This window comes from Morone saxatilis, unplaced genomic scaffold (genome assembly GCF_004916995.1).
Source record: "Morone saxatilis isolate NCDOM2014 unplaced genomic scaffold, NCSU_SB_2.0 Contig18, whole genome shotgun sequence".
Classification (NCBI taxonomy): domain Eukaryota; kingdom Metazoa; phylum Chordata; class Actinopteri; family Moronidae; genus Morone; species Morone saxatilis.
Genome location: NW_023339740.1, coordinates 5,456,499 through 5,482,143, shown reverse-complemented (window position 1 = coordinate 5,482,143; position 25,645 = coordinate 5,456,499). Strand labels below are relative to the sequence as shown.

Below are 25,645 nucleotides of genomic sequence, written 5' to 3'. Positions count from 1 at the left end.
AGCTTGTTACTGGAATAAAAACTCAACTGCAGAGATAGACGCCTACATCCACACACCAAACATGCAGTCACTGTTTGTGGGTCCACATGTGCGCAGATACACACACACACACCACAGAGGGAGTAAACCCTCCAGGTGCTTTTGATTAGAAAACACCCTCCAGCACATGACAACGTTTTTTATCAGCAACAAAGCCGGTGCAATTTGGTATCCTTGTCATTTGCAGTCCTCTTTTATATTCCCCATTTCAAATGTGTTCAAAGTTCACACCCTCTTCCCCGTGTTAACGCAACTTCCTCAATAAACAACAGGCGTTTTATCTGCATCTACTTTCACACCATATTAGTGAATAGAGGCAGGAGCGTCTCTTATGTCCCTGGGCTATCACGCTGTGATAAGGGAACTGCTAAGTACTGGATGTCTTTATGTGCAGTCTGCACATGTGGATTATTTACAGGCTTTGGGGTTTCCTGCTGCTAAAGCCAGCTCTGGGTGTCTTACAAATCCCAGCTCAGAGCATTGCCACACAGTCAAGTCGGCTCTCTGCTGAATCCCTCACTGCACCTCTTTGCCACTATGACAAAAAAACGACATATTTCAGATATGTCTCTTTTTCCCCTATCATTTTATGAAATTTTACTGACCCATGGTAACAATCAAAAACAGTGCCAACTATAAAGGAAAGGGATCCAGGAGGATTTGCCTCAAGTGTGATGGACACACACCACTCACATCACATTTTCTAAATGACAGACAAATAGAAAGGGAATGTGATAAAAGGTCCAGAGAAAATAGAGCTGATGTGTATAAATGTTCAGAAGGGAATCATTCAGGGTGTCTCCGTCGGGAGTCGGACAGTGAGAAACGGGCCAGCGTTGTTTGTTCAGGCCCATTGACAGAGAGACCTCTGTAGTTCTATAAACGTCCGGCTCCTCTTGCCACAGCTGGCGAGGACCTTGAACGTGAAATGGTTTCAAGCAGATTGCTCCTAATTGCTAGAAGATGTGCAAGCAGGTGTAACCGGATCCCTGCGGCCACTCAGAGAAAAGGAGAAGGAACGAGATGTGCATCTGTTTTCTGCACTTGTGTGAGTGTGCTTCAGTGTATTTACTCTAGCGGGCCACGTTTTCGCCAAGCTTTAATAGTCAGGTGAGTGTGGCTCAGAGACAGCCAGCAACAACACGACTAATAGGTTAGCTCTTAATGTAGTCCGGCTCAGAAGACACCGGGCCCTCTGGTCTCACTCTGCAGCCTCTGTGGGGCTTCGACACCAGCAGCCTAAATGTCAAGGTTATCTGCTCGACTTTCTGACTGATCGCACGTCTCGTCTCACCTGACATTTATCGCTTCTGCTGTTTCCTTTTCAAAGAAAAGACCCTCTGCTCCTCAGTGGTAGCCTAACCAAGCCAATCATTATCCAATCATTGCCTAAAATGTATGGGCTATAGTAGCCAGTGGTTCTATATTCACACTATGACAGATACAGTGTTAGAGCGGTGTTGACTATGCAAACATATAGTAATGGAATTCACTTGGAATTACTTGTCATTTTAATTGAAATGCATATACTTTTTTTTTTTGGTGGGGGTTGATTTTCAAACACGTAAGCGGATAAGCAGTGAGGATCATGTCTATTTATATTAATTGCATTTTTTTCCCCCCGTTTCCTCAGTAATACAGACATTTATCTGCAATGCAAAGCAGGGAAAGTCTGGTTTCCCAGTAAGTATATAATTAATGCCATTTCCAAAAAGCCACTCCACATGGAAAACAGGCCCTGATGCTCAAACCTTGCGCATTACAGGGCCCTCGCAACAACACTCTCCAGTCTGTGTTTAGATTTCCAAACTAATTCATGTAGAATACATAAATAAATCAACGTTTTATACCCACTTCAAACCATTAGATTCCCTTCCTTCGCTGCACTTTTCAACTAATCTATTAATATTTATGACAACACTAAACATTTCAAATATCCACGTTTAAACAATAAGAGAGTGCGTGCACTTACATAAGACAAAATCTGACTTCAATAAAAACCTCATTTTGTTTGTCCAACACACCTCCCCCTGTAACCCCTCCACCCCTCTCTCTCCCCATAACAGGTAACGCAGTGCCCTGACAAATGTTTTCTGGAGAAAAAAATGACTGTAAGAAAAACAAGACGAAAGCAAAGTTATTAACTGTGAGTGGAGATAGAGGAGAGGGGGCTGTGAAGCAGGACTGATGATGAAGGGAGTGGAGTGAAAAGAGGGGGGGGCAGACAGATGGAGGAAGTGAATAAGAGTGTGAAACAGAGAAGAGAGAGGTAAAAGGGAGATGAAAAGAGAAGGGAAAAGAGGAGACTGTAGCAGAGAGGAGGCGGAGGTTGCAGGAGGTGCAGAGGGGAGGGTAAACAGTGCCCAGACCAAGCGGTTCGGGCGCTCGGAGCCTGGTACAGAGGGGTCAACCCCCCTCCGCCGCCCCTACCCAACCATCCCAGCGAGGTCAGCTCAGCTATGCGGGCCTGACAGCTTCCGTTTGCTGTGTGCTCGGCGTTTGTTTGGATTCCCCAGCCTTGCTTAGCCAGCAGCTTAACAACAGATGGCTAAAGAAGGCCTCTATTCAGAGTGGTCCGGATCAGAAAATCACACCAAGGAAAGTACACAGGCTGCAGACAAAACACACATCACAAGCACACACATGCAAATTACATGGATTGACAGAGTTGCACATGCTGCAGACGGGAGAACAGCAAATAAGGTTTTGCTTGCTGCAAACAGCTATTTCATGTGCCCACAAAAATGCATGCAAAACACACAAGCGACGGGACACACGCAACAACACGTTACACAAGTGAGCACTTGCGTGGCATTGTCTGATTATACTAAACAACTTCCTGGGATGATTCAATAACTGAACAGATCTGAGTGAAAGCATTTCCGTCCCCCGCCATTATTAAACGAATATTGTGTTTATTACAGCTTTAGTGCGGTGTAAACTCATAAACACCCTCCCAGAGTACAAGAGGAGCTGTCAACTAAATATTGTTTCTCTCATGAGTCGCTCTTCCACCTCAATTACGCCTTTCAACTTCATAGGCTCAGTATGATAAAGTGGCAGTAAAAATCATTCACATTAATACACCATTGTGCATCTGCTGCTAAAGGTAATTAAAGAAGTAAATGACTCATAAGAATAGACATATTAGCCGCAAAATGAAAGGCAACTGGGCTGCCTCATGAAAATATGTACCATTAAGATACTGCATTTTCATATTGGGGTAATCAGCTCCACTAGCCTGATGCTGATTTAATCCACTCCAGTGGAAAGTCTATCAGCGCACAGCCGCGTGTCACTCTCTCTCTTATGTCTACCCGCCAAGAGCCAGGCATTCTGCTTCAGCACTGCGTGTGAATGGCTCCACTAAAGGAGGGAGGTCACACACAGGCAAATCAGTCGGAGGAGCAGTCAGTGCTTAGGTGTCATTTAGAGGCAGATGGAGAGAAAGAGAAAAAAAGAAGTATGAGAGTGAGAGGAGGATAAAATGAGCTAAAAAGAGCAAAAGCACAAATGATCTGGGAACAATGCAACGGGCAGATCTCAGCAGCCCCTCTCTCCCTGACCTTAGCTTTTTTTTTGTTCTGAGCGTATGATGCCTAAGGATGCCCACCACTGAATACAGCAATAAAATCCGTCAAGTTGATAAAGTGGGAGGAAGAGAGCAGAGGCATGCCAACTGTGCTGGGTACTTAGATGGACTGTTAGAATACACGAGCTCCTCCTGATTGCATCCTCGTTGGAAGTGTTGCATCACTTTGTAGCGGGGAGTGTTGTGCTTGGGAAAATGGGCGCTTCCAAAAGCCCAGCGTGAGACCTAGAATACTGTGAGCAGATTTTATCATGCGTGAATGATATTGTTTAGAATGGGAAGATCTGTCTGCCCTGGTCTCATAGACAGAGGACTCAACATTATTGATACACTCGAGACATCTGGGATACGACCAGTAAAACCCATAATCTTTCCAATTTAGTTGTGGTGAATATAGATGAATGTAGTCCACACAGCTATAGAATAGAGCTTGAGGATGGGGAAGAGTGATCAGGCAGTCATGGAGCGTCACAGTGCTCGGGGCCCGAACTGATGGCCTGTGTTGTCAGCTGACCACTCTTCGGGCCTTCTGCGCCACAGGGCGTGTTGATTAACTCAGTGTGGATGCAAAAGTAACTCGTCTAGATGAATAATCCCACAGTAAAACAGACAACAAAGCGTGACACTGCCCAAAGCTAATTTTAACTGTTCCCTCGAAGATGGATTAGAAATGACATTTGCCCAAAGAGCAGACAAGTATCTCCTCAAAGTGTCCTGTTGATTCCATTAAGACACTAATACTAAAATCTCCCTTCTTCGAGTAAACAAGCTTTTGTTTTTTGCATTTAACAACCGAACCGTAGCTTGTATGGTGAGGCTGTCTGTGGTTTTCGACTGTACATCTTTTCCCACTGATGCTCACTCTGCCTTGAACTGTCCTGACCTGAGACCTAACACATCATGAGCTGCTGAGGGAGAATTCCCAGAGTGTGTGTGTGTGCGCGTATGTGTGTGTGTGTGTGTGGAGTGAGAGTTCCTCCGAAAGAGAGGATTTTCTATAAATCACAGGCCAGTCCAATTGGCTATGGATTGAGTTGCAGCGGGGAGAGACAGCTCCCTGGGAATAGCAGTGTCTCTGTTGAAGTCATTCCAAGATGGGTAATATGATCCTATGCCGCCAGGAATAAAGGAAGGGGAGAGAAAAGGAGGGGGAAAAAAAAAATCTGATTGCTCCGGCCATAAAGAGGAGTAATCTCCAGCAGGGTCAGACACATCACCCGTCACACTGGACCGTAATGTATTATAGTCTCACAGGCAGATGATGTGACACATGGTGGGGCCTCACTTTTTTGGTGTTTGAAGAACTGATTTTGATATGATATTCTTTTCTTTTATTGACATAGTAGGAGGGTGTGGAAGGTGTATGGGAAAACAAAGGATTGCCATTTCTGAATGAAAGGAAGACGAAGACCCTCACTCCATTTGGTAACATAGACTTAACTTGCCAATGTAAGGTGTGCAGAAATGCATCTTCCAATGGTCCTATGCTAATTTAGAGCTATTAAAAACTTTACCTTTGTTATTGTGTAATGTACTGTGGAAGCATGTGATGAAAGATTGAAAAAGGGACTTTCTGACCACCAGGAGGATTTTTTATGTATGCAAATGCAATCAAGAAGACACAACTGTCAATGGTCTAAAGACATCCCACAACAAAGCCACATGGCTGAGGTTCCATTGGTGACAAGTGAAACTTGATGAAAAGCAACGATGGTCACTTAAGAGTACCTCACGTTTATAAAAAAATTAACGAATTCAACGGAAAATTAAGTAGAGCATCCGCCCAGCATCCACCCCAAAATGTAACCAAGAATTCCTGCTATATTAACGGTCAGCACAAAGCAAACAACAAAACATCTGAGAAATAACACCTGTGCATGCAAATGGGCCAACAGGTATGTATTTTGCAGTGAGGGTGCTGTGCATGGGGCTAAGAGTAGCAGGTAGTTAAGCTAACAATACCGTTTAATGTTACATAACCACCGAAAGAAGCATCCAATCATTTAACTTCGAAAAGCTCACCCGTTTCTGAAAAATGCCAACAACGGAACTGCTGCAATCTGCAATAAATCAGCTGATTAATGAACCTGACAATCATACATCAATGGCGAAGCTGAGTGGAGAGCAGTATGCCATCCCAATTGGTGACAAAACAATTGGCAGCTGTTCAGAAATGGCCAACTGAACCAGGAAATAAATGTAATAAAGTTTAAGGAAGAGCAGGGAATTGAAACATTTGGTGCCATTTCTACGAAAACCCACTTAATGACAAATTCATGGTTTTGAGTTTCCTCTAGCTTTAAGGCATCAACTGATCTTCAGTTTTTTAAGCACAGTTTATCTGAATCTGAAGATAAAAACCTAGGCCATGAGAAGCACTTACAGTCGTCTGAGACTTGACATTCGATTGGTCAACCACAGTCAGAGTTCACATTTCTGACTTACAAATCCTCTTTCATTTGAGCCTTTTTTCCTGGAGTGTTTATGGACTAACAAGTCATGAAAAAAGTCCTTTGAGCGTAAGCACTTCTCCAAAGCACCTCAAGCTTAATTAACATGCGGAGTGCAGTGTGGTGACAGAATTGGCCGCCCTCAATCTGCCTGAGCCACCTTCAGCTTTAGGCGCTGAGACCTGCAGGCTGCAGGCTTCAATAAATGTCGCAGGAGAAGATGATCACAACTCAAATTAAGCTTAAGAAGAACTTACATAAACATGTGATGGAAATATTAACAATATGTAACGACAAACTGAGGGAATAGACAGGGTAAAAAACAGGTCTTGATGCAACTGGGAAACCATTTAAAATCATGCAATTGGGTGAATAATTTGCCCAGATGTTGAGTTTTCATTGATGACTGAACATTGCATATATTCAGTAAATCACCCCCACCCCCCTGTTTTTCAGAGAGAGATACTTAGTGGCGGTTGGTGCAAATAAGAGGTAAAAGTAAAATGCAGGTGGCAGAAGTAGCCCAAACAACAAGCACTGCAGGAACCAAGGGCATGTGGGCTATAGAGCTGCTGTGGTGGTGGGCGGGGGGATGACAGACTGCTGTTCAACTCCATTAGCTGCTATGTGAGAGGGGTGCATCTAGCAGCACACGACCTGTGAAGAATCTTAGATCTCACTCTATCTTGGAATGGGGATTGCCGCATTAATTCTAGGAAACTGTAATCTCTCAAGCAAATCAAATTACTCTCATTAAGCGCAAGAAGAAAACTGCCTCTGTAATAAGTATGTATAAAAAGTATTTATTACCAATAATCACCTCTTTAATATGAGCTAGCTTACAACGGCTTTTTATTTTTGCTGATTAAGTTTAAAAATGGGGAAACAAGGAAGGGCACATGCTCACGGACGCATACACATGGCACTCACAGACACGCGTTCAAACACACGCACACACACACTAATACACACCTCATGGAGTTTATGAGAGCGGTTGATACAGTGATTAAAGGGGAGGGTAGAAGGATACAGTGCTTGAGGGCCTTGGAGAGGACGTGCCTCACCTAGTCATAAAAACACACCTCTGTCTTTAAGCCAGCACCAGAATCGCTCTCAGTGGGTTCACTTGGAGGTGAATCGCTAAAGAATTTACATGCAAAGTAGCACATGTCATCACCCCAGACAGTGTGCTTGCACACGTAGCGTTGCACTGTAACTTGGCGTACACCCACTGACCGCCACATATTTGCAACGGTTTGCAAGGTTGGCGGCCCGACCCGGGGCAGGCGCTCTCTGAACAATGCTATTTTGGAATTACACACAGCTGCTGCAGAGCTTTTTTTCCTCCATTTTTTTCATTTGCATAATTTGTGTATCTACAAGCCTAACTATTCCACCAAACAGCCAACAGTATGTTAATGTTATGCATGTATGGTTTTTAAACAGTAAATATAGCTAAATAACATTGTGGGCATAATAGCTCTGGTGGGAGGTAAAGTCTTTACTCTTCTTCCAGGATATGACATCATTCCACAAAGCATAAGCTGCCAACTATAATTGCCCTGCTGGTAAATGGAAGAGACACAGATTTCCTCCAACCCTGTTTCTAGTATTTGATTCTTTGTTCAAATAACCAATTAATTACATCTAAAAAAAAAGTTAACAAAAACACATCAAAACGGGTGAAAAAAAAAAAAAACGATTTGCCTCTACAAAATCAATTAGGACTAAGGGTCAGTGGGTCATTCATTTACTGGTTCAGCATAATTACCTGTTTTTCTTCCCCTCATTTACTTCTTTATTCATCTGGGACACCGATGTCCCCGCAAACCAAAAAGAACACACTTTTTTTTTTTTTGATTATTCAAATTAAACACCGATTCCTGAGAGAAAACGTCTGTCAAACTACAATGCGGCAAAGCTAATATGCTCCAAAAACAAACTCCCCTGCAGCCAAATGAGGGGATTCTATTAGATGTCAGCCTACATACTGTAAATTCCAATTTGACTCGCACAATCAGGTAATAAATAAATATATAAATAAATAAAATACTGAATCAAATTAGAAAATCACAATTTGATCTTGTGGAATATGAACTATGATGAAAAATATGCTCAAGCGCTTGCATCTATGCCTCCATCTGATATGAGCGCTTGGCAAGAGGACAAGTTACAGCAGCACTGTTGCCCTGTGGCTACAAATCACTGCTGGTGCTTCTTTGACTGTCTATCAAAGAGGCCACATCCACTCCTGTCTGTCCCATCTGCCATGATTCATAGTGGGTGAAGGCGAGACAGACAGGAGGAGGATCATGGCGGACTATAGATGCTCTTTCCTTCTTTTGAAGAAAAAGCTGTAAAGACTTCAATAAACTGCGTCGTTCCTGTATAAAAGGTGTTGGTCTTTTAATAGACAGAGGAATTTATCATGTTTAACACATAAAAGCAGACTCAGTTAGTCGGCCTGCAGAATATCACATTAACACTTTGTAAACATCTTCCCATAAAGATAATTATTTTGATAGTGCGACTCTTGTGAGGCTTTCCTTCCCCTCCTCGACATCTGGTTAAAATATGGGGCAAGTGCTGGCTTCCTGGCTCCCGCTCAGGTGGTTAACATAGCCTGCACACACATACACACATATAAATAGAGTGGTGGGTAACTTTCATTTTTTCCCCCCTCTAGTTTACTATTTATTTTTTCACTTGGTGGCGAGTCAGCGAAAAGGCAGGAGCTGTGGCTACCCACAACGCACCTGCCAGGAAGTGATCCTTTTCTCTCCAGCCAGAGAGGCTGCTGGGATATGTCAGGACATGCAGCTGTAGCGTGAGTGTTTAGCTTGATGCTCCTACGGGCAGGGCATGCGGGGGTACAGAGGCACATGCGGCATTTATAGAGCAAGCAAAGACTTGGAATCACCTGCTGACATGATGCAAAGCACATGTGCCTCCAGGCAAAATGCTTGATTTAGGGAAGAATCATCACTCACAAAATGAACCGTGTCAGAAATCTTTGCATTTCCTTGTGTTCTTGGTTGTGTAGTGGGCCAGACATATGAGAGGAGGCCTCAAGAGTAGAGCAGAGCAGAGGAGACTGTGATAATTGACCAAGATGCTGCTTCCACTGAGTCCCCTGTCCCCTCACCTCCAAATCCCACTGGCCCCGTTTTCAATTTAACACAGGACTTGACCAGATTTCACTCATTGCGGGGCTAAGGCACATCTTTGACACTTTTACATCAGAAGCACCGCTTTCTACTGATTAAAAACCTTCTCTCTGCCTCTCTCTTTCTCCCGCTGTATGGCGAGAGGTAATGTGAGAGGGGTGTCCATTTCCTGTCCCCCGCCTCCTCCCCTTTCCCTCCAAATCAACCACAAATAACTCACAGCCTCCTGCGCCTATCTTGATTTCACTCTAGAAGATAAGGACACCATTTATTGTTTTCATTGAGCTTGAGTGCTAAGACAGAGAGCATGAAATTACTCTCAGATCGAGATAAATACACCACAAATCGCTAACTCAATCCGTCCTCCATGCCGGTGATGTTTTGAGGAGAGGGCAATATCAAAAGATCGAGCTGTGAAACCGGAGTCTGGTGGTGCGATACCGGCTAGAGATCTCATCAAATTGAGAAGAAAAGCTAACTGTAACTTGAGTCAGAATTCCCTTCGGAGAAGCAGAGAGCTGGTACAATATGTCTGTGTATTAAATATGGAATGTGCTTTTATGCGAATCCTCCATAGCTGTGATAGAAATGGAATTATAAGAGAATGGACTAAATATGTATCTCACTTTAGACGTTTATGACACAAAGGAGAGCTGAAGATGAATTCACAAGATGCATCGGTGTGTGTGGAGAGCAGCGCTGCCCCTGGTAGCGACGGTGTGGTGGTGAGGAGCTGAGGAGTATTTACTGATGTGGTTATCTTGTCCTGTGACAGGGAGGACCACTCAATCAGCCAGCGATGGCTGGGCTCAGGCAAGCATTACACGCACATCCCCGTACTTCTGGGGAGGAGGCGTCAGCCAAGCCAAATCTGATCAACAAATGCAGTTCCCCTGTGCTCACAGCTATCTGAGATGAAGATGATATTATGTGGAAGTGAGCAAAGTGACGGAGACAGCATAGGCAGAAAGGGTGAAAGACAGACAGAGGGAGAAAAGGAGACAGAGTGAGACCTGAAAGTGGAACCTCCTCTAAGGCTCGGCTTCTTAAAGGCAAAGTGTCTCTCTGCTGGAGAGCTAAGGAGATAACACGCTGCTGGTGTATTTTAATAAGAACCATGTGCCTCGCAACACCACTCCCTTTACCAGATCAAAGAGCTGTGCATTTGTATGCCGGAGACAGTCTCACATTAATTATCAAAAACTTGAATTAAAAAATAAAAACTTGTCTGTCCAGTAGAGTTACATACCAATTAAAAACACAATCCTGGCAGAGTACGACTGACATTCCTAATGATTCCTTTTAAAAATTACTGACATGTATATGTTATTAAAAGGTTAGAGGAATTTGCATTTAGCGATGAGGAAAAATAAATATAGTGTTGAGTGTGCAGATAAGAGCTCAGTAATTAGGAGTAGGCATTGCGGTGGTGGAAAACATTTGAAGAATAAACCTGGACTAGTTTGCTTCTTTCCCTGTTGCCCTACAGATATTTTACATTATTCAATCCAAAATACCATCTTTCTGATTCTAACTTTTCTTTTGCATGTTAATGTTTAATAAGAGCCCTTGGCTATCTATGGGCACAATTATTAGATATCCGCAGAGAGAAATTGAAAAATTAATCATACTCTCAATTTTGTACTTCTCTGATCCATTGGAAATGGCTCTAAGAGGTGCGGCTTCTCCCCTGTCACCAGCTCCATCTAAACACAGTCAATCTGCTGCCAGAGATGGGTTGCTTGTGCAACAGAAACAATTGCATCAATACAGTAATTAACTGATTATTTATATGTTGGCGCTCGTCCTGATACACCAAAGCGCTGATAGGCCTGTTGCAGATGGTGATGATTACAGAGATGTTTCTCCCTGGCCTGACACAGAACAGAGAGTATGTGTCCAAATATTATACCAACTAGCATTGTGGGGATTCGTCTGACGGGACATTGTGTCAATAGGTGCAGACAGCAGGGAAATATCTGTCCATTGGCCTTGAGCAAATACTGTTAGACAACACATTAACACGCTAACACACTGCCTGGATCACATATAGTGCCATTATAGGATGCATATTCACCGGCAACAGTTGCAAACACAGAATTGTGCAGTTTCACATCCATAGAACTCAATTACCCACGCGTGGGCCCTGTACGTTTTCAATAATCCTTGTTTTGGCCCTCGCCATTTCTGTATGCAATCTATGCTAATATAATGTTCCGAGTATAAAATATGCTAATGTGCAGACAAAACAGCATTAAGTTATAGTTGACAGAGGGATTTATTCCACACACTATCAAGTTTCTAAGTGGCAATTTTAGCTTTTGAAAGGCACGTATATAATAAGGTATTATGCAGCATAATGGTAACTAAAATGTCAGTACTGCTTAAATACTGTCTCGTACTTTCACTGAAAAGTCAAATTATTGCTTAAGTCGTAACCTTCATATATGTGACGATTTATCGTTGCAAAAAGCAACTCAATTAGATTAAATTAACTCGGGCTTGTAGAATTGTAATTCCAGTTTCAGTAGATAAAAGTAAACTAAATTTGAGTTTTATCTGTGTTGTTTCAGAGCACAGGCAGGTCATCTGAAGCACTGAATGAACGCACTTTACTTGCCGTAAGTAGTGTGCAGACTCAACACTTCAGTGTACAGCGTGCACTGATTACTGAGTACTAGTTTTATTATTAGCATTAGTAGAAAGTGTGTAAGTTGCACCAAAGACAAAGCGGTCTGCTTTTTGACAGTGGACAGTAGCAGTAAAATCACCTAAACTGGCTGCTGAATTGTTGCCAGAAGTGAACTGTTTAACTGACACAGACACATGTGCTGCTGTGGGTTCCAATTTAAATTGATGTTTAGTTTTGTTTTTCAATGTATCACAGTTATATTACATTATATTATTATATTGAAAGTAGCAGTGGCATCTCAGATACATTATTCGTATTATGTGTTCCGGAGAACAAGACCAGTGATGGATCTTATGTGTTCTCTGTCTGCCTCCCAGTACACTCCGGTTGGACTTACTCAATTTCCTCTACCATGCTTCAAACCCGACCCCCCAACACACCCCAACACACCCCATCCCACCCACAGGCACACACACACAAAGACATGCACACAGAGCCCCCGGACAGAATGCCCTCCTCCCTAAACAACTCTTTCTTTAACATCTGCCCAGGAGCAGCACTGCTGCCTTTTGTCCACTCACTGTCTCCTAAGGCATGTCATCCAGCTCTAATCAAGCAGAAAATGGTCATAAATATTTCTTTCTGCTAGATTTCACATTCACATTTCACGCAGGGACATGATATTTCCCCCCTACCTCCAGGGAGTACCTAATGCAAAAAACAGTTACTTATATTCAAGGCTCATGTTCCTTCAGTCAAATGCAGAACATATTCCCCGTTTGCAGGGAAAAAACAAGAAAAAAAGGGGGGGAGAAGAAGAGAAAAGAGGAGGGGGAAGACATAAAGGACCGTCTTATTTTCTGTGCCATTTACTGGCTAGCACTTTCACAGCCATCCCATTACATCATGTCAAAGATTGTAAACAAGCAAATAACAACAGCGCATCAGAGACCACAGTGAGGGAGCGGCACACATTGTCTTGCTCTGGAGGTCTCTGCTGCCAACTGAGAAGGAAAAAAACATTTGTTTTTACTGTCCATTTAAATAATATATATCTTTTTTGCACAGAGAAAAAGGTTGCATGAGGATTTATACGAACCATTGTCTCCGGCCTGGCTAAGTATTTATGGCACATGCCATTCACAGGATGCGGAGGTGCCATCACTGTTATTTATGACAAGACATCCCATCATGGCATATCATTCTCTAAATGGTATACAGCTATTCACCAGTGAATACCGACCTGTGCCATTTTTCTTTCAAATAGAGGCCATGTCACTGCTGAACGTGCAGGGGGGTTGTTATTAATCACTGATACATACTTTGATGGGTGAATACATGTCAAACAATCAAATTTACTCTAAGAGACCCATACATGGCGTGGCTGTCCATGCATATTTACTTCAATGAAGGCTCATTTGATCATCAGCATCGGCAATTTATCATATTCCACCCTGTGAGCCAAAAACAGAGCTGTCAATTTTTTTCTGTATCACAGAAAAAGTGCACTAGTGCTGTAACGATAACTGACACTTCATTACTACTACCACAGTTACATAAGATTTTATTCCATATCAAATAATTATGTTATTAGGATGCTATTGTCGGCCCCAGTCCTTTGCCCATGTGGCCTGGTCAAATTTTTTGTTCACTGTAGAGCTACATATCCTATAGTTTGCCATAGGCGAGGCTGTTTAATGCGGTTCTAAAGAGCTATGGGAAGCTAAACAAGGAAAAAAAACACATCTATATGGGGCATTTCCTACTCAATACAGCTGGATAATCTGACTAAAACATTATAACATCTTAATATTTTAAGGTTTGAAATGGTAGCTATTGCCATGCAGGAAATTCTATAATTTGTAGCATACTAAAAGAAAATAACTAAAGAATAAAAACACTAACCATAATGGGCCGCAGGATTCATTGTACATGTTAATATAATCTGATAATCTGTATAGTGCATATATATGTGTATACATGCATATACATATTTAAACATGATAACCAATATTATCCACATCACATCAACTTCTATCACTGTATCACTGTTTTTGTGATGGAATGATGATGTATTGGTTTCATGGCATTAATATAAACAACTGTAGAGAAATAATAATGATAAATGTTTTCTTTCTTAAAAAATATAGATCACTTTGGTCTTCTTTTAAATTCACTGTCCACCAAGGTGGAAAACTGTCCTTGTCCGATTACAAATGCCAAAATTCTGTTTAATGTAGTTGCAGGCAGATTATAGTTTTTTATATAATCATTTTCCTGACTTGATTTGACTAAAATAACTCTCTGCTCTCCTTTCCTTTCAAGCCCAGTCAGCTCACCTGTTAAAATCTAGTGTTAAACTTTCAGTCCTCTTGGAGCTGAGGCACGGTGGGCACAGTTGTCTCCGGATGCTCTGCGGAGCAATATCTGCAGTCTGCGTGCTAACAAACGGCAGCAGGTGGCAAACAGGCATTTTGCTACCTAGCTCCCCTTAGAACCCCAGCACTTCCCCCTCTGTCATCCAGCCTGGCCGAAGCTTGCAGGCTGACGCAGAAAATCAACACTGATGTCTATTAGCCACATTGTGTCAAGAGATTATGAATAAGATATAAACGCCAGGCTCACTACAGGATTTTCACATTAGCCTGGCCGTGTAGGTGATGCCCTCTATGCATACATGTATACAAGCAAGCACACACACACACACACACATCAACACTCTGCATGCACATATAGAGTCTCCATAGTCTCTCTACCTTTGTAGCTGTCCACATGTGCACCCAAAAGATGCCCTAATCTGCAACTAGGATTAGGGCTTATTGAAACAAATAAGTGTTTTAAGAGGAGACAGTCCCAGTTTCAATTTCAATAGCTCATTTAACCCTTATCTGCCCAAATCCTTGGGGTCCATTCTATGTTAATTGGATCTACATTGCACTAGCATTGGGGGGTGTTAACAAGCACAGCCTATGAATATTAATTACCCTGAAGTTTTCTGCACAGGAAAGACTTCTCTGATACATATTAATTCTATGAAGTTTTTAAAGTAGTGCTCTCATTAAAAATGAATAGGCCTTGCGCTTGAATGTTTTCCCAAGAGGAATTGTGCATCCTTAAGTCTATCCCTAATAAATTGGGTCAGATTTGCCATCCTTAAAGAATAGCTTCTCCTTAAAATGGCATTATTATTCAACTAAAATGTAAACATTCTATTTGGGTAAAGAAAGGGTTTTGTTGAAACAGTGTTTTGACAATGGCTATTAAAGCCAGTCATGTCTGAGCGTGTACTTTACCAACCACAGTCTCCTGAGGCCCTGTTAAAACGGTTACTTATTTACAACACTAAACACACAAGTTGTTCAGCTAAACAGCACAAAATTACTCTGTGTGCCTGTGTGTGTGTGTGTGTGTGTGGGGAGGGGGGATGATTTGTGTGTGCATCTTGATGTGGAGCATTCAGAGGCAGTTGTTGGCACTACTTTAAATAAAACATTGAGGATGCATTAGTCCTCTGGCTAGCCAAGGCCTCTCTCTAAGCCATTTAATACTGAACCGACACAGACGTGTTTCCCTGTCTGCCTCCAGCCAGCTGCTTCAGACACCTGCTCAAAGTTTAGAGTTGCCCACTTCAGCACAAACACGCAGACCATGGCCATCAAAGACCATCCGGGCGCCACACAATGAGAGCCACTTCACTCTTCCTAATGATACCAGCATACACTTGCATCATTTACATGGGAGGCATTTGTACGTGCACAAGTCCGTGAGAGGTTTCCTCATCCACACAGTTCTCCACAGGGACACAGAGTATATCAAGCCTTGAACACAGGGCATGCAGAATCAGTTTTTCTCTGACTACGTTTATACACACATGAAACCAGGTTAATATGAGAAATCAGTTTAGAGGGAATCAGATCATGCCTTTACAGGCTCCGCAACCGTCTGATTATTCTCAAAACCCAGTTCGTACTGGTCAGTAATCAGATTTGTTGGTAGTTTTTTCCTCACTGTTTGCTTATGTTTGAACTTCTTACAAATTTCAGTCCATCTCTGTCGTGCAAACATGCACACTAAAACCTGATTAACAGAAATATACTTGTATCAGCCAGATCTCTTTCTTACTAAATCTGAAAAGGCATCATTCATCTTTCTCCATTGTGGCCTTCTGTCCACACTAAGCAGCAGATTTTTTTACACCAAAATACATAGCTTCTCACAGACACTCTTCAGAGTGGATGGATCTAAAACACTGACTGCTTTGTGTTTAGGGTGGAGAGGGAAAATTGAATGTTTTCTGTAACGATATGCCTCAGACAGAGTCAAGTACTGTGTAACAGTAAGAATAAAAAATAGCAGATCCCATGATATAGTTCATAAAATAGTGATTTGACAACCAGGCTTTGTCTGACCGCTTCTTACTATTATTTTGTTGTTTGCAACCAAAAATGGAGAGGAAGAGATTTAAGACTTTCCTTATTGTTTTGGTATTCAAAGCAGCTACAAGGAACTTTCATTTTGTGTTGATTCTGGCAGGCCCAGTGGACAAAAGCAGTAGTGTTTCCACTGCCTTGTTTCGTCTGATTTGAAGGGGAATCCAACCTGATGGCAGGCATTAAGAATAACTACATAGAAATAGTAAATCTTCTCACTGATGGTCTTTGTCTGTGTAGGTCTTATAGCAGCATCAGTATTGTAGTGGTATTCATAACATAATTCATTCAGTTAAAAACTCCTTGTAGTAGGTCTAAGTGAGTATGGACATGAAAACACCAATGTGGAGTTTTTATTTCACATTGACTTCTTTTTTAGAGTTATTGCCATGGTGTGGCCATAAGGTTGTCTTTTTTTGTTCATTGTGAGACAGACAATGGTACAGCGGTGCAATGTTAAATCTGCGAAGTACTCTTTTAACAGAAATTAACTACTGACAATGTCTTCATCAGACACATTTTCAGTAAATAAAGGAGAACGTTAATTCCTAATTGCACTCCTTTAATACTAGGTAGTGACTATCATATCCATTTTAACACACCTTGTTTCTTCTCTTTTGTGCTGGAATGAGATGGAAACAAGATGTGTGTGTGTGTGTGTGTGTGTGTTCCAGTGTGCGTCCATTCTGATTACCACAACGTCAAACAACCCCTGTGATCCCCCTCCTGCTGCCCACATAAGCAGGGTGTGTAAACAGGATGTCGACCCGAGCAACAGTCAACTATTTTAAACTATGGCTTCAGCACACATGCAACAACCTGTGCTTCATCTCCTCCCAGTTGGAGAGCGGCGGGCTGGAGGTAGACTCAACAAAATGGATGAGTTCATACGCTGGCTGTCTTGGAAGGCATCCATAAGACAAAGGAGAGGTGCTGGGTGGTTTACCTCCCAAAACCTCGCTAACAAAACCTGAGTGACAAAAGGATTTGAAAAGTTGCACCTAGACTAAACAGATTTTACTTCCGATAAAACAAATGCGTGCAACTGTGTTTAAAAAAGCAATATGATTCAAGGGAGAGAAGCTTAAGCCTGAGTAAAAACAGTCCTGATATTTTCACTGACACAGGCTGTGTGTTTTTTTTTCCTTTAATAATTATTTTCCCCTTTTTTTCGACATAGCAGCGCATCACTGTTCAATTTTCACCTCCATCTGTGTGATTATTAATCAGATCACACATCAATTGCCAGAACCAGCAAAGAAATTCAGCCTGTAATAAAACTGTCATGTGCTGTGGTATAAAGACAGATGTTGCCAGTTGTGTGATAACATAATTAAACTGTTCTGTGAGGGATTCCATAAAATTATTCAAATTGGAGGAGCACTATCATTTTACCAATAAAGCAATTTAGGGCAATATGCAGTGTCATAACACTGATGTTATCCTCTCCGCCAGATTTTCCAATAAGTTGGAGCCTCTGCTCGGCCTCCTGTGACAATATGAACAGTATACATGAAGATACCTGAGAGCTCCTAGAGATGGAGGAGTATGCACAACAACGCTGCATGGGCTCACATTCTTTTAGTGCGATCCCCTCTGTACATGTACACTTGCACAAAACTGTACGTGTGCATGAGTTAGATGACACATAGCTCAGGAAGGAAGCCCACATTCAGTAGGATAATGCACTACAGCTATTGGTCAAAAAGCACCCAGGGGCAAAGGAGCCTTTATCACACATGTCAAATATTCAGAAACTGCGCTGCACAGATATATAATTCTGCAGTAGAGCAAATATAGAGATACTGGCAGGAATTCAATTCAAAAGTGTGGCGATAAGGCTGCGTTGTTCTTGTGAAACACCATATTTCAATCCAGGCATAGCTCTCTCTTCCTCTTGCCCTCAGCTCTGCGGCAGAGTACATGCGATTAGCAGAGATCTGAGGCAGCGGATGCTCTCTGACCTCCTCTCTGACCTAACGCTGTTAGGTCCCTCAGTCTGACCATTAGCCCGTAATGTGGACCGGACACCAGAAACCAGCAGGACCTGCACTGGCAGATCTGGCCTCTGGGCCTCTATTTCTGTCTGAGCATGTATGTGTTTATATGTGTACTGTATATACTCTGTGTCTCAGTGTGTGTACCTGTCTGAGTGCTGTGATAGCGAGGCTTATCATCTAGCACCTGAAGCTCAGGCAGAACGGGGCTTGGCAACGGTGGCTGAGACTTGCATTTCCACCTTCTCAAGCCTCCACAAGGGACCATGTAAGCCTTGCATTATGCAAACAGGAAACCTGTGCCCGCTCAGCTCTTTCTGTGGCCACTGTTATGCGTGTCATTCTCTCCTCTCTGCACACGCAAACATGACGGACACCTCAACCACGCAGGAAGGGAGGAAGAAGAAAAATAATTGGCTGGCCTTATCTGGCGATATGTAACAAAGCTTTAAAGGAACTTGTTTTACAAAGCAGGCTGGATGGATGTGTATGCAATAAAAGAAAAGCAATTATTCATCCCTGTTTTATTTCTTTTTCTTTTGAGATATTGTTGGGGTATATTTGTACAGTATCGCTGAGAAGAAGAGACAGGCTGATATTTTAGAAATTGCTCTAACTTGGTTAAACTTCTAAAAGACATGATATTAATATTTAATGCTCTACAGTTGTATCAGTTGAACCAAATTTCAAGTGAAGGAATCACTTGCACGGTTAAACATGCAAGATGTTACAAATGCCTTTGCTAAAATTGACCATTTTTCACAGGAAATATGTGTAGGGAGCTGAATGTCCTGAAGACAGCAGCTCCAAAGCTAATACAAAGTCCCTAACATCATTACTGTCACAGCGTGTATATTAGACTGCAGCTACCACAGCACAACTTCCTGTTGCAAAATCATTTAAATCACAAAAGAGGTTATTGCAAAACACTCCTCTTTCATACTATTGTTTTTGTTGTTGCTTTCACTCAGTATCAGTCAGTATCTTCACTTCCTCATGAGGATAACGTTAAAACCACAACTTCTGCAACACAAACAAAAAGTATAACACAATAACAACACTCATGTTCTGGGGCAACACACGTTGTGAAAAAAATATTATATTCATGAGCTTAGTAAAAGAAACACTCATATATTATATTGACCGCAAAAAAGTGTGCACAGCCTGAAAAAGCTACGACATGCAAAACAAACATTTATAAGTGCATTTAATCTCTAACCAATACAACACCACACTTATTACTTTGAGTTCCTAAAAAAGTGCAAAATTTCCACTGTGTCGTAGAGGGAAAAAGGAGAGAGACAGCACCTCCTTTTCATCCTTACTTCTTAACAAACAGTGTTTGACTTACTAATAGAGATGCTTAAATCAAGCTTATGGTCCACTTCCCCCAAATCTGACTAGTCTACAAGATGAATTCCCCTGTCAGAATCAAGATGATCAAACAGATTACAATTATTTCATCCCCCATCTTTATTAATGAGGACTGTCTTTCATAGTTATGTTCCCTAATAAGAATAAATGATATGCCACTGCCAGGTTTGTTGTTCCTGCTCACTCAGGGGACTCTCAGACATTTGCACTTTAAGTCAGAGAAGATTTTAGATTGATTTTTGCATCACCTAAAGGGGTAATAGCATCTTGGATGTTGTGGAGAACAAAGGATGCGAAAAAAAAGAAAGAAAAAACCCTCAGTGTGTCAGTTAGAGGCATATTAGCACACGCCGCAAATAAAACTTAAAAGAAAGACTGTGAAATGCCACAAAAGTAAAAAGTTATCAAGTAATTGAGCGAAGATCGTAATGCCCTGGGGACAATTAACATGGTTCATGGTGCATGAGTGAAAATCCTGGGTTAGTCTAATGGGAGAATAAAAAGACTGCCTGCCTGCCTTCCCAGTAACACTACTCTGGTAAGTAGCCTATCAAAGCCCAGTGTCAGGCGCTGAGAGTGAGACATCTCGTCCTTCGTCCCCATCCATGCGCCATTTATCACACACAACAATTAATACGCCTCCCTCTGTTTTAACACCAACCGCAGGCCACAGGAATTAACCACTGGATTTGTTCAAAAGGCATAAAGCGAAAAGCGCCTGCTATTTACCACGTAGAAAGCAGAGGGCAGAAAATGCAACTGTAATACACTGAACAGAGAGGGAGGGAGGGAGCTGCTCGTTTTTCCTTCCTTTAAATGCCAGGGCAGATCCTGGAGAGTAATAGTTCTTTCTGGATGACTAGAAAACAGGGAGCATGCTTGGACGGCTGGCTCTATTCTAGCGGGGAGGCTTTATTTCCATCCCTTCTTGGTGTCAAGTGCACATCCATGACACTTTTCTCTCCCCCTCTCACTCCCCTGCGTCAATTCATCAAAGTTGTAACCCTGTTGTCTTTGCAGAGCGAATCAGAATGTGCCCCTGGCAAAGAATGAAGGAAAAGTCAACAGGAATTAAGTTTCAGTGCAACTGTTTACTCAACTGTGGCCTGCAGTTATTGAAATTTTATCCATGGTTTTGTGTGACTACTGCAGTAATGAATTCAGTATGGCTGTGATTTTCTCACTGACGACATGCTCATTTTGAGCTGGAAAAAAAGACGGGCGGGAGGTGGGGTCTAGGACTGGGGTCTGGAGCCGGGGTAGTGGGGATGAAGAGCAGATCTGGTAAATCCTAAAAACACCGAGACTGAGGAGCAGGACACACACTGACACACCATCTCTGCTTACTGATCAGCTTACACTTCTTCACTGGTATTTATTCCCATACTGTCTCACTTAATACCCTGAAAAATGCAATTAACAGAGGCATCCTGTTGCAAAGCACACAACATGACAATGACTTTAAAAATATTTGGCCTATATTGTATATTTGCTCCTCTACCAATTATCCATACATCGCTCTACTCTACAATTAAATAAAGCTTGGGTTAAAGGGGGAAATAATTAAAATGTATGACTAATCACAATATAAAGGCAATCTTATGATGTCATATTACTATTCAAGTGAACTATTCAAGTGAACTATTCAAATGATATAAGTAGGGCTGCGCAATACACTTGAAATGAATGATTTTTCTTACCACGATAAAATGTATGTGTACAACTGTTATCACTGCACTAACCTCCATATTACATCAAGTGAAATGTCAAGCAATGACTTTTCAGAATGCTAAACTATTTACAAGAAATGTTTCATACTTTGTGTTGTCAGAATGAGCAATGAGTGAATTTTCTGGTTATCATCACTTCTGACAACAAAACTTTGTATCACTGCGTTACAATCTCATATCATCATAACGTTATTCTGCTGAAAGATGATAAATGATAATACTGAATTATTGCTCAGCCCTATATATGTTACAGCGCTATGTCTCCTGCATTCCACGCTGCAGTGTTGTTGCCCTCCCTGTGCAAACACTGATGGATGTGCTGTGACAACAGACAGCGACGCGGAGCCTGTGCATCATCGCCAAACAGCTCCTGACAACAACCCTGGCCGTCCTGTCGGATAGACCGAGATAGCAGAAGACACACTGATCTTTTCAATGTTGTTTCCTTAAACGCGCTGTCGTGTGCCACACATAACGCTGACACCAACAGAAAGAGCTTGTCTGTTTGCCTCAAGTCTGAGATGGTGAAAATGTTTCAGGCCCCATCGACGACAACGCCGGGCGCGCATCTCCACACCTCATTGGTTGACGCGGCGGAGTGCGGCATTAGTTGTGAGTGTGAGGTGTGTTTACAATGAGCCAGGGGAAAATGCTGTCATCCCATTGGACGTCATGGTTTCTTAACTGTCTACAAAATCCTGTGGCACCTACATACTAAAATATGTCAGAACAGCATGATAAATATTTGACCAAAATGCAGATGCTGCATGCTACGATAAACACACTCACAACCAAACACAATCACACCGAGAGAGCACTTCCCCTTCTTTAAATATTCAAAACGGGCCTCAATATACATAAATAATAATAATAATGTGTTTATGTACTAGATGTACTTTGAGGTGGAATTAAATATTAAGTGGCACTTTAAGAGGGGGGTTGGGCCTGCTGTTGACATGGCTTCATAAAGTGAAGGCAGGTGTGAAAGGAGGACTGGTGTACCTGGTGCTGCTGGAGATGCAGGAGGTCAGCTGCAGTCACCTCCACTGACGGCGTGGCGCTCTTGGGTCGGCCCTCCCTGGACGCGCCCTCCACGCTGGCTCCTCCATTTTGATTGGCTGGTCCGTTGCTTGTCGCCTCCGTCCCAGATTCTTGCATCATGACTTAAAGACCTGAAAGGGAGAAAACAGGGACAGAGACGGAGAGAAACAGCTGTTAAAACACACAGCAATGAGGTCGCATTTTAACTCTGGGCCAAACTATAAACATCTGTCATATCCTTCCCACACAATTTCACTTTTATTGCAGGTTTCCCTGTTGGTTTGTGCTTCCCTGTGTCTTGTTTGTTTGCTTGTAGCATATGCAATGAGGCAAACGCACACACACACACACTCCCACAGGCCGCTTCGCCGCAGAATAATGAACTGCTCCTTTGTTTTGTCTTTTCCGGTGCAGATCCTATGACAAGTCCATACTGGGCTGAGAAGACGGAGAGGGACTCAGGTTTTGTTTGTGTTCCCCATTATGGGGCATATGCAGGGGTGAGGCAGAGGGGTTGGGGTCCAGCACGCATCGAAGAGGAACCCAACCTGAGTTGAGTGAGAGGAGAGGAGCCCAAGAAAACACTGGACCTCCAAAACAAAACACTTTCTATGGAAATGGATATATTTACTTGCATGGCTCCCAGAAGAACCACGGCAGAATGGCTTTTTAATGGGAAACAGGGCGACTGTGTGAGGCCTGCCAAAGGATCTCCATGAGAAACATCCAATCTGAGGCCGAGTGAAAACAGTCAAATCCTTCAGGGGTGCTCAATTAACACCAAGATGCAGGTCTGAATATAATTAAACCCCTTTGAGTTGTTGTAAAAAATGTTGTCTTTCATAACTATATCTAAATCATAAGGATAACACACAAACATTGGCATTGATTGCATGATTTCTTGCTTTATGTTAAGATATGACAGGAGTAATCTTAAAGTCTTAAAGTCTTAAATGTGAATATACAGCTATTTGCTTACATTTTACATCCCCTGGTCTGCTTTTGGATACACAAAAGCCAGACAGACATGCCACCCCCCCCACTCCATTCCCTCCCCTCTTGTCTCTCTGGGGATGAGTGCCAGTGACACTGGTGCATATCTGTGCCTGTATTCCTCAAATCAGTGGAATGATTTACAGCTATTGTGCGTTGGTTGCAGGCCTCAGTGGTGCAACGCGTCTAGCCTCCCAATTCCAGGGCGGTTAATGAAGCTGACCAAGTCAGGCAAAAGCGAATTAACTTGGCTGATTAATTATTTATATGAAGCAGAATAAATGCCTTTAAAACACTGGCCCTCATCATGAAAGAAGGTGAAAATGGAACTAAATGCAGATTTATGGTGTTGCATTTAAGGCGTGTAATAGGAGGGCCAATGCGAATTAATATGTGCTCAACTACACGGCACAGTGTCTCCAGAGATCCAGATCTAAACAAGATGCAGACACACACCCAGACACCACGGGGACACACACTCAGGCTGACAGATAGGAAATTGAGGTTGACAACTTGTCACATAAGAATATTTACAGAGCATAGGTGAGATAATAATCTAGACATGGGATTATTAAAAAATAAACAGCACTGCTCTTTCAAATCATGGTTCTCAGGGGTAGTCTCCCAGCTCTGTGTAATCAGTAGCGGTTGTGGGCTACGGTGAGTTAAAACAGTACCAGAGCAAAAAATCAAACCCCAAAAGTTCACTATGGTTTACATCTCCTCTCCTGTAGAAGCCCTCCTTGCAAGAAGCATATCCGAGTGAGTCATCTGACACTGTGGCCTGTGCTGGTTCAGTTGTGTGTCACAACGCCCCCACACTCAGGGGCCTGTCTGAGCAGCTTGGACCCGGCCTACAGGCCCCGTTCTCTGGGCTGGGGCTTGGGCTGGGGCTAGAGCCGGCCCCCCTCCTCTCCCTCCAGACAGATGTTGACCCGGCTCACCCCTCCAGTCTGGCACGGCCTCCCTCCATAATGGGATTTTCTAAACAAGGAGTGAGCAAGAGGAATACTGTGGGATGGGATGCAGCCAGCCACAACTCCATCTACAGGCCCTTGCTCGCACCAACTCCCCTTCTGAGACACCAATTAGAAACACACATTCTCGGGCGAAATTAAATGCCATTTGAAATAAACCATGGGCTGACGTTATTCACCCCCACTTATTTTTCAAATAAAAGGCATTTTTCCACATGCAGAAAAAAAGAAGGGCCTTGCTTTCTTTTTTTCCAAAGCTACATAAAAGGAGGGAAAGTAATGGCTATTATACATGCACTGTCATTCCATGCAAAATTTTCATAATTATAACGGAAAGGCGTAAATTTCCAAATGCATGGCATCTCCAAAAGTAATCAAGAGAATGAGCCGCGGGGCTATTTTAATGTATGCAAAACTAGTGACCCACAATAAAGGAGAGAAAGGCTACAATGAATGCAAAGTAATGCGCGCATGCTTGGAAGCGGCACTGATGAGGGGATGGCTAAAATTAACACCCAATTAATTTTCGAATTGACAAACAAATGAAACCCATAAATCTACTTTCTCATTAATTTTACCACAGAATAATTCAAAGCTGCAATATCATGAGCGAAAAAATTGGGGGGAAAAAGAAAATGGAAAATGGGCATTATCCATCATAAATATCAAGCAGATAGGAAAGAGCCTTATTAGAGAGTTGTGCAGATAACAATGTTAATCTGTGAAGCACTGAGCCGGGGACACCGTCATCAGCTGGGGCCCGGGCAACTCGGCCACGTGACTTGGCCCCATGTTTGTTTATCTATCTATTTATTTATTTTCACTTTGCTCTGGGGATAGCCTTGTCTGTGATGACTCAAAAAAGCTCCAAGATTTTCCGCCCGTTCCATTTATACAACACGTACAGATTCAGCCGTAATTATGGGTCAAGAGTCCTGCTAAAAGGGGTGTAGTCAGTGGGGTTAAAAACATACGTATCCGTGCTCCAGACACAAACATTTCAGCATAAAACAACACACAAAAGCAGACATGAGGAAAAGAAAATCTTTCTTGCTATTAATGGAGCATGTCAGCATTTTTCTGAACTGGAAAAAAAAAGTTTTAAAAAGAATCAAAATAATGGAAATTCCCAGAGATCAAAACAAGGCAACAAAGGTTTGTGCAAAAAGAACTGGCTGTACTGTTGATTATTAGATGCCTGTCTGTTCTTTTTTTTTTTTTTT

The 25,645-nt window shown here is 42.4% G+C and overlaps 1 protein-coding gene across 5 annotated transcripts in view; it reads right to left on the bottom strand.

Annotated features, from left to right (window-relative positions):
* Positions 1–25,645, bottom strand: part of foxp1b (forkhead box P1b) — a gene marked incomplete at its 3' end in the record, with an annotated part of 141,633 nt that overhangs the window by 52,830 nt on the left and 63,158 nt on the right. For all 5 annotated transcript variants that reach the window (XM_035662848.1, XM_035662850.1, XM_035662851.1 and 2 more), the window contains 1 exon segment: positions 22,414–22,583. In XM_035662848.1, coding sequence (XP_035518741.1) covers positions 22,414–22,572 — 159 coding nt within the window.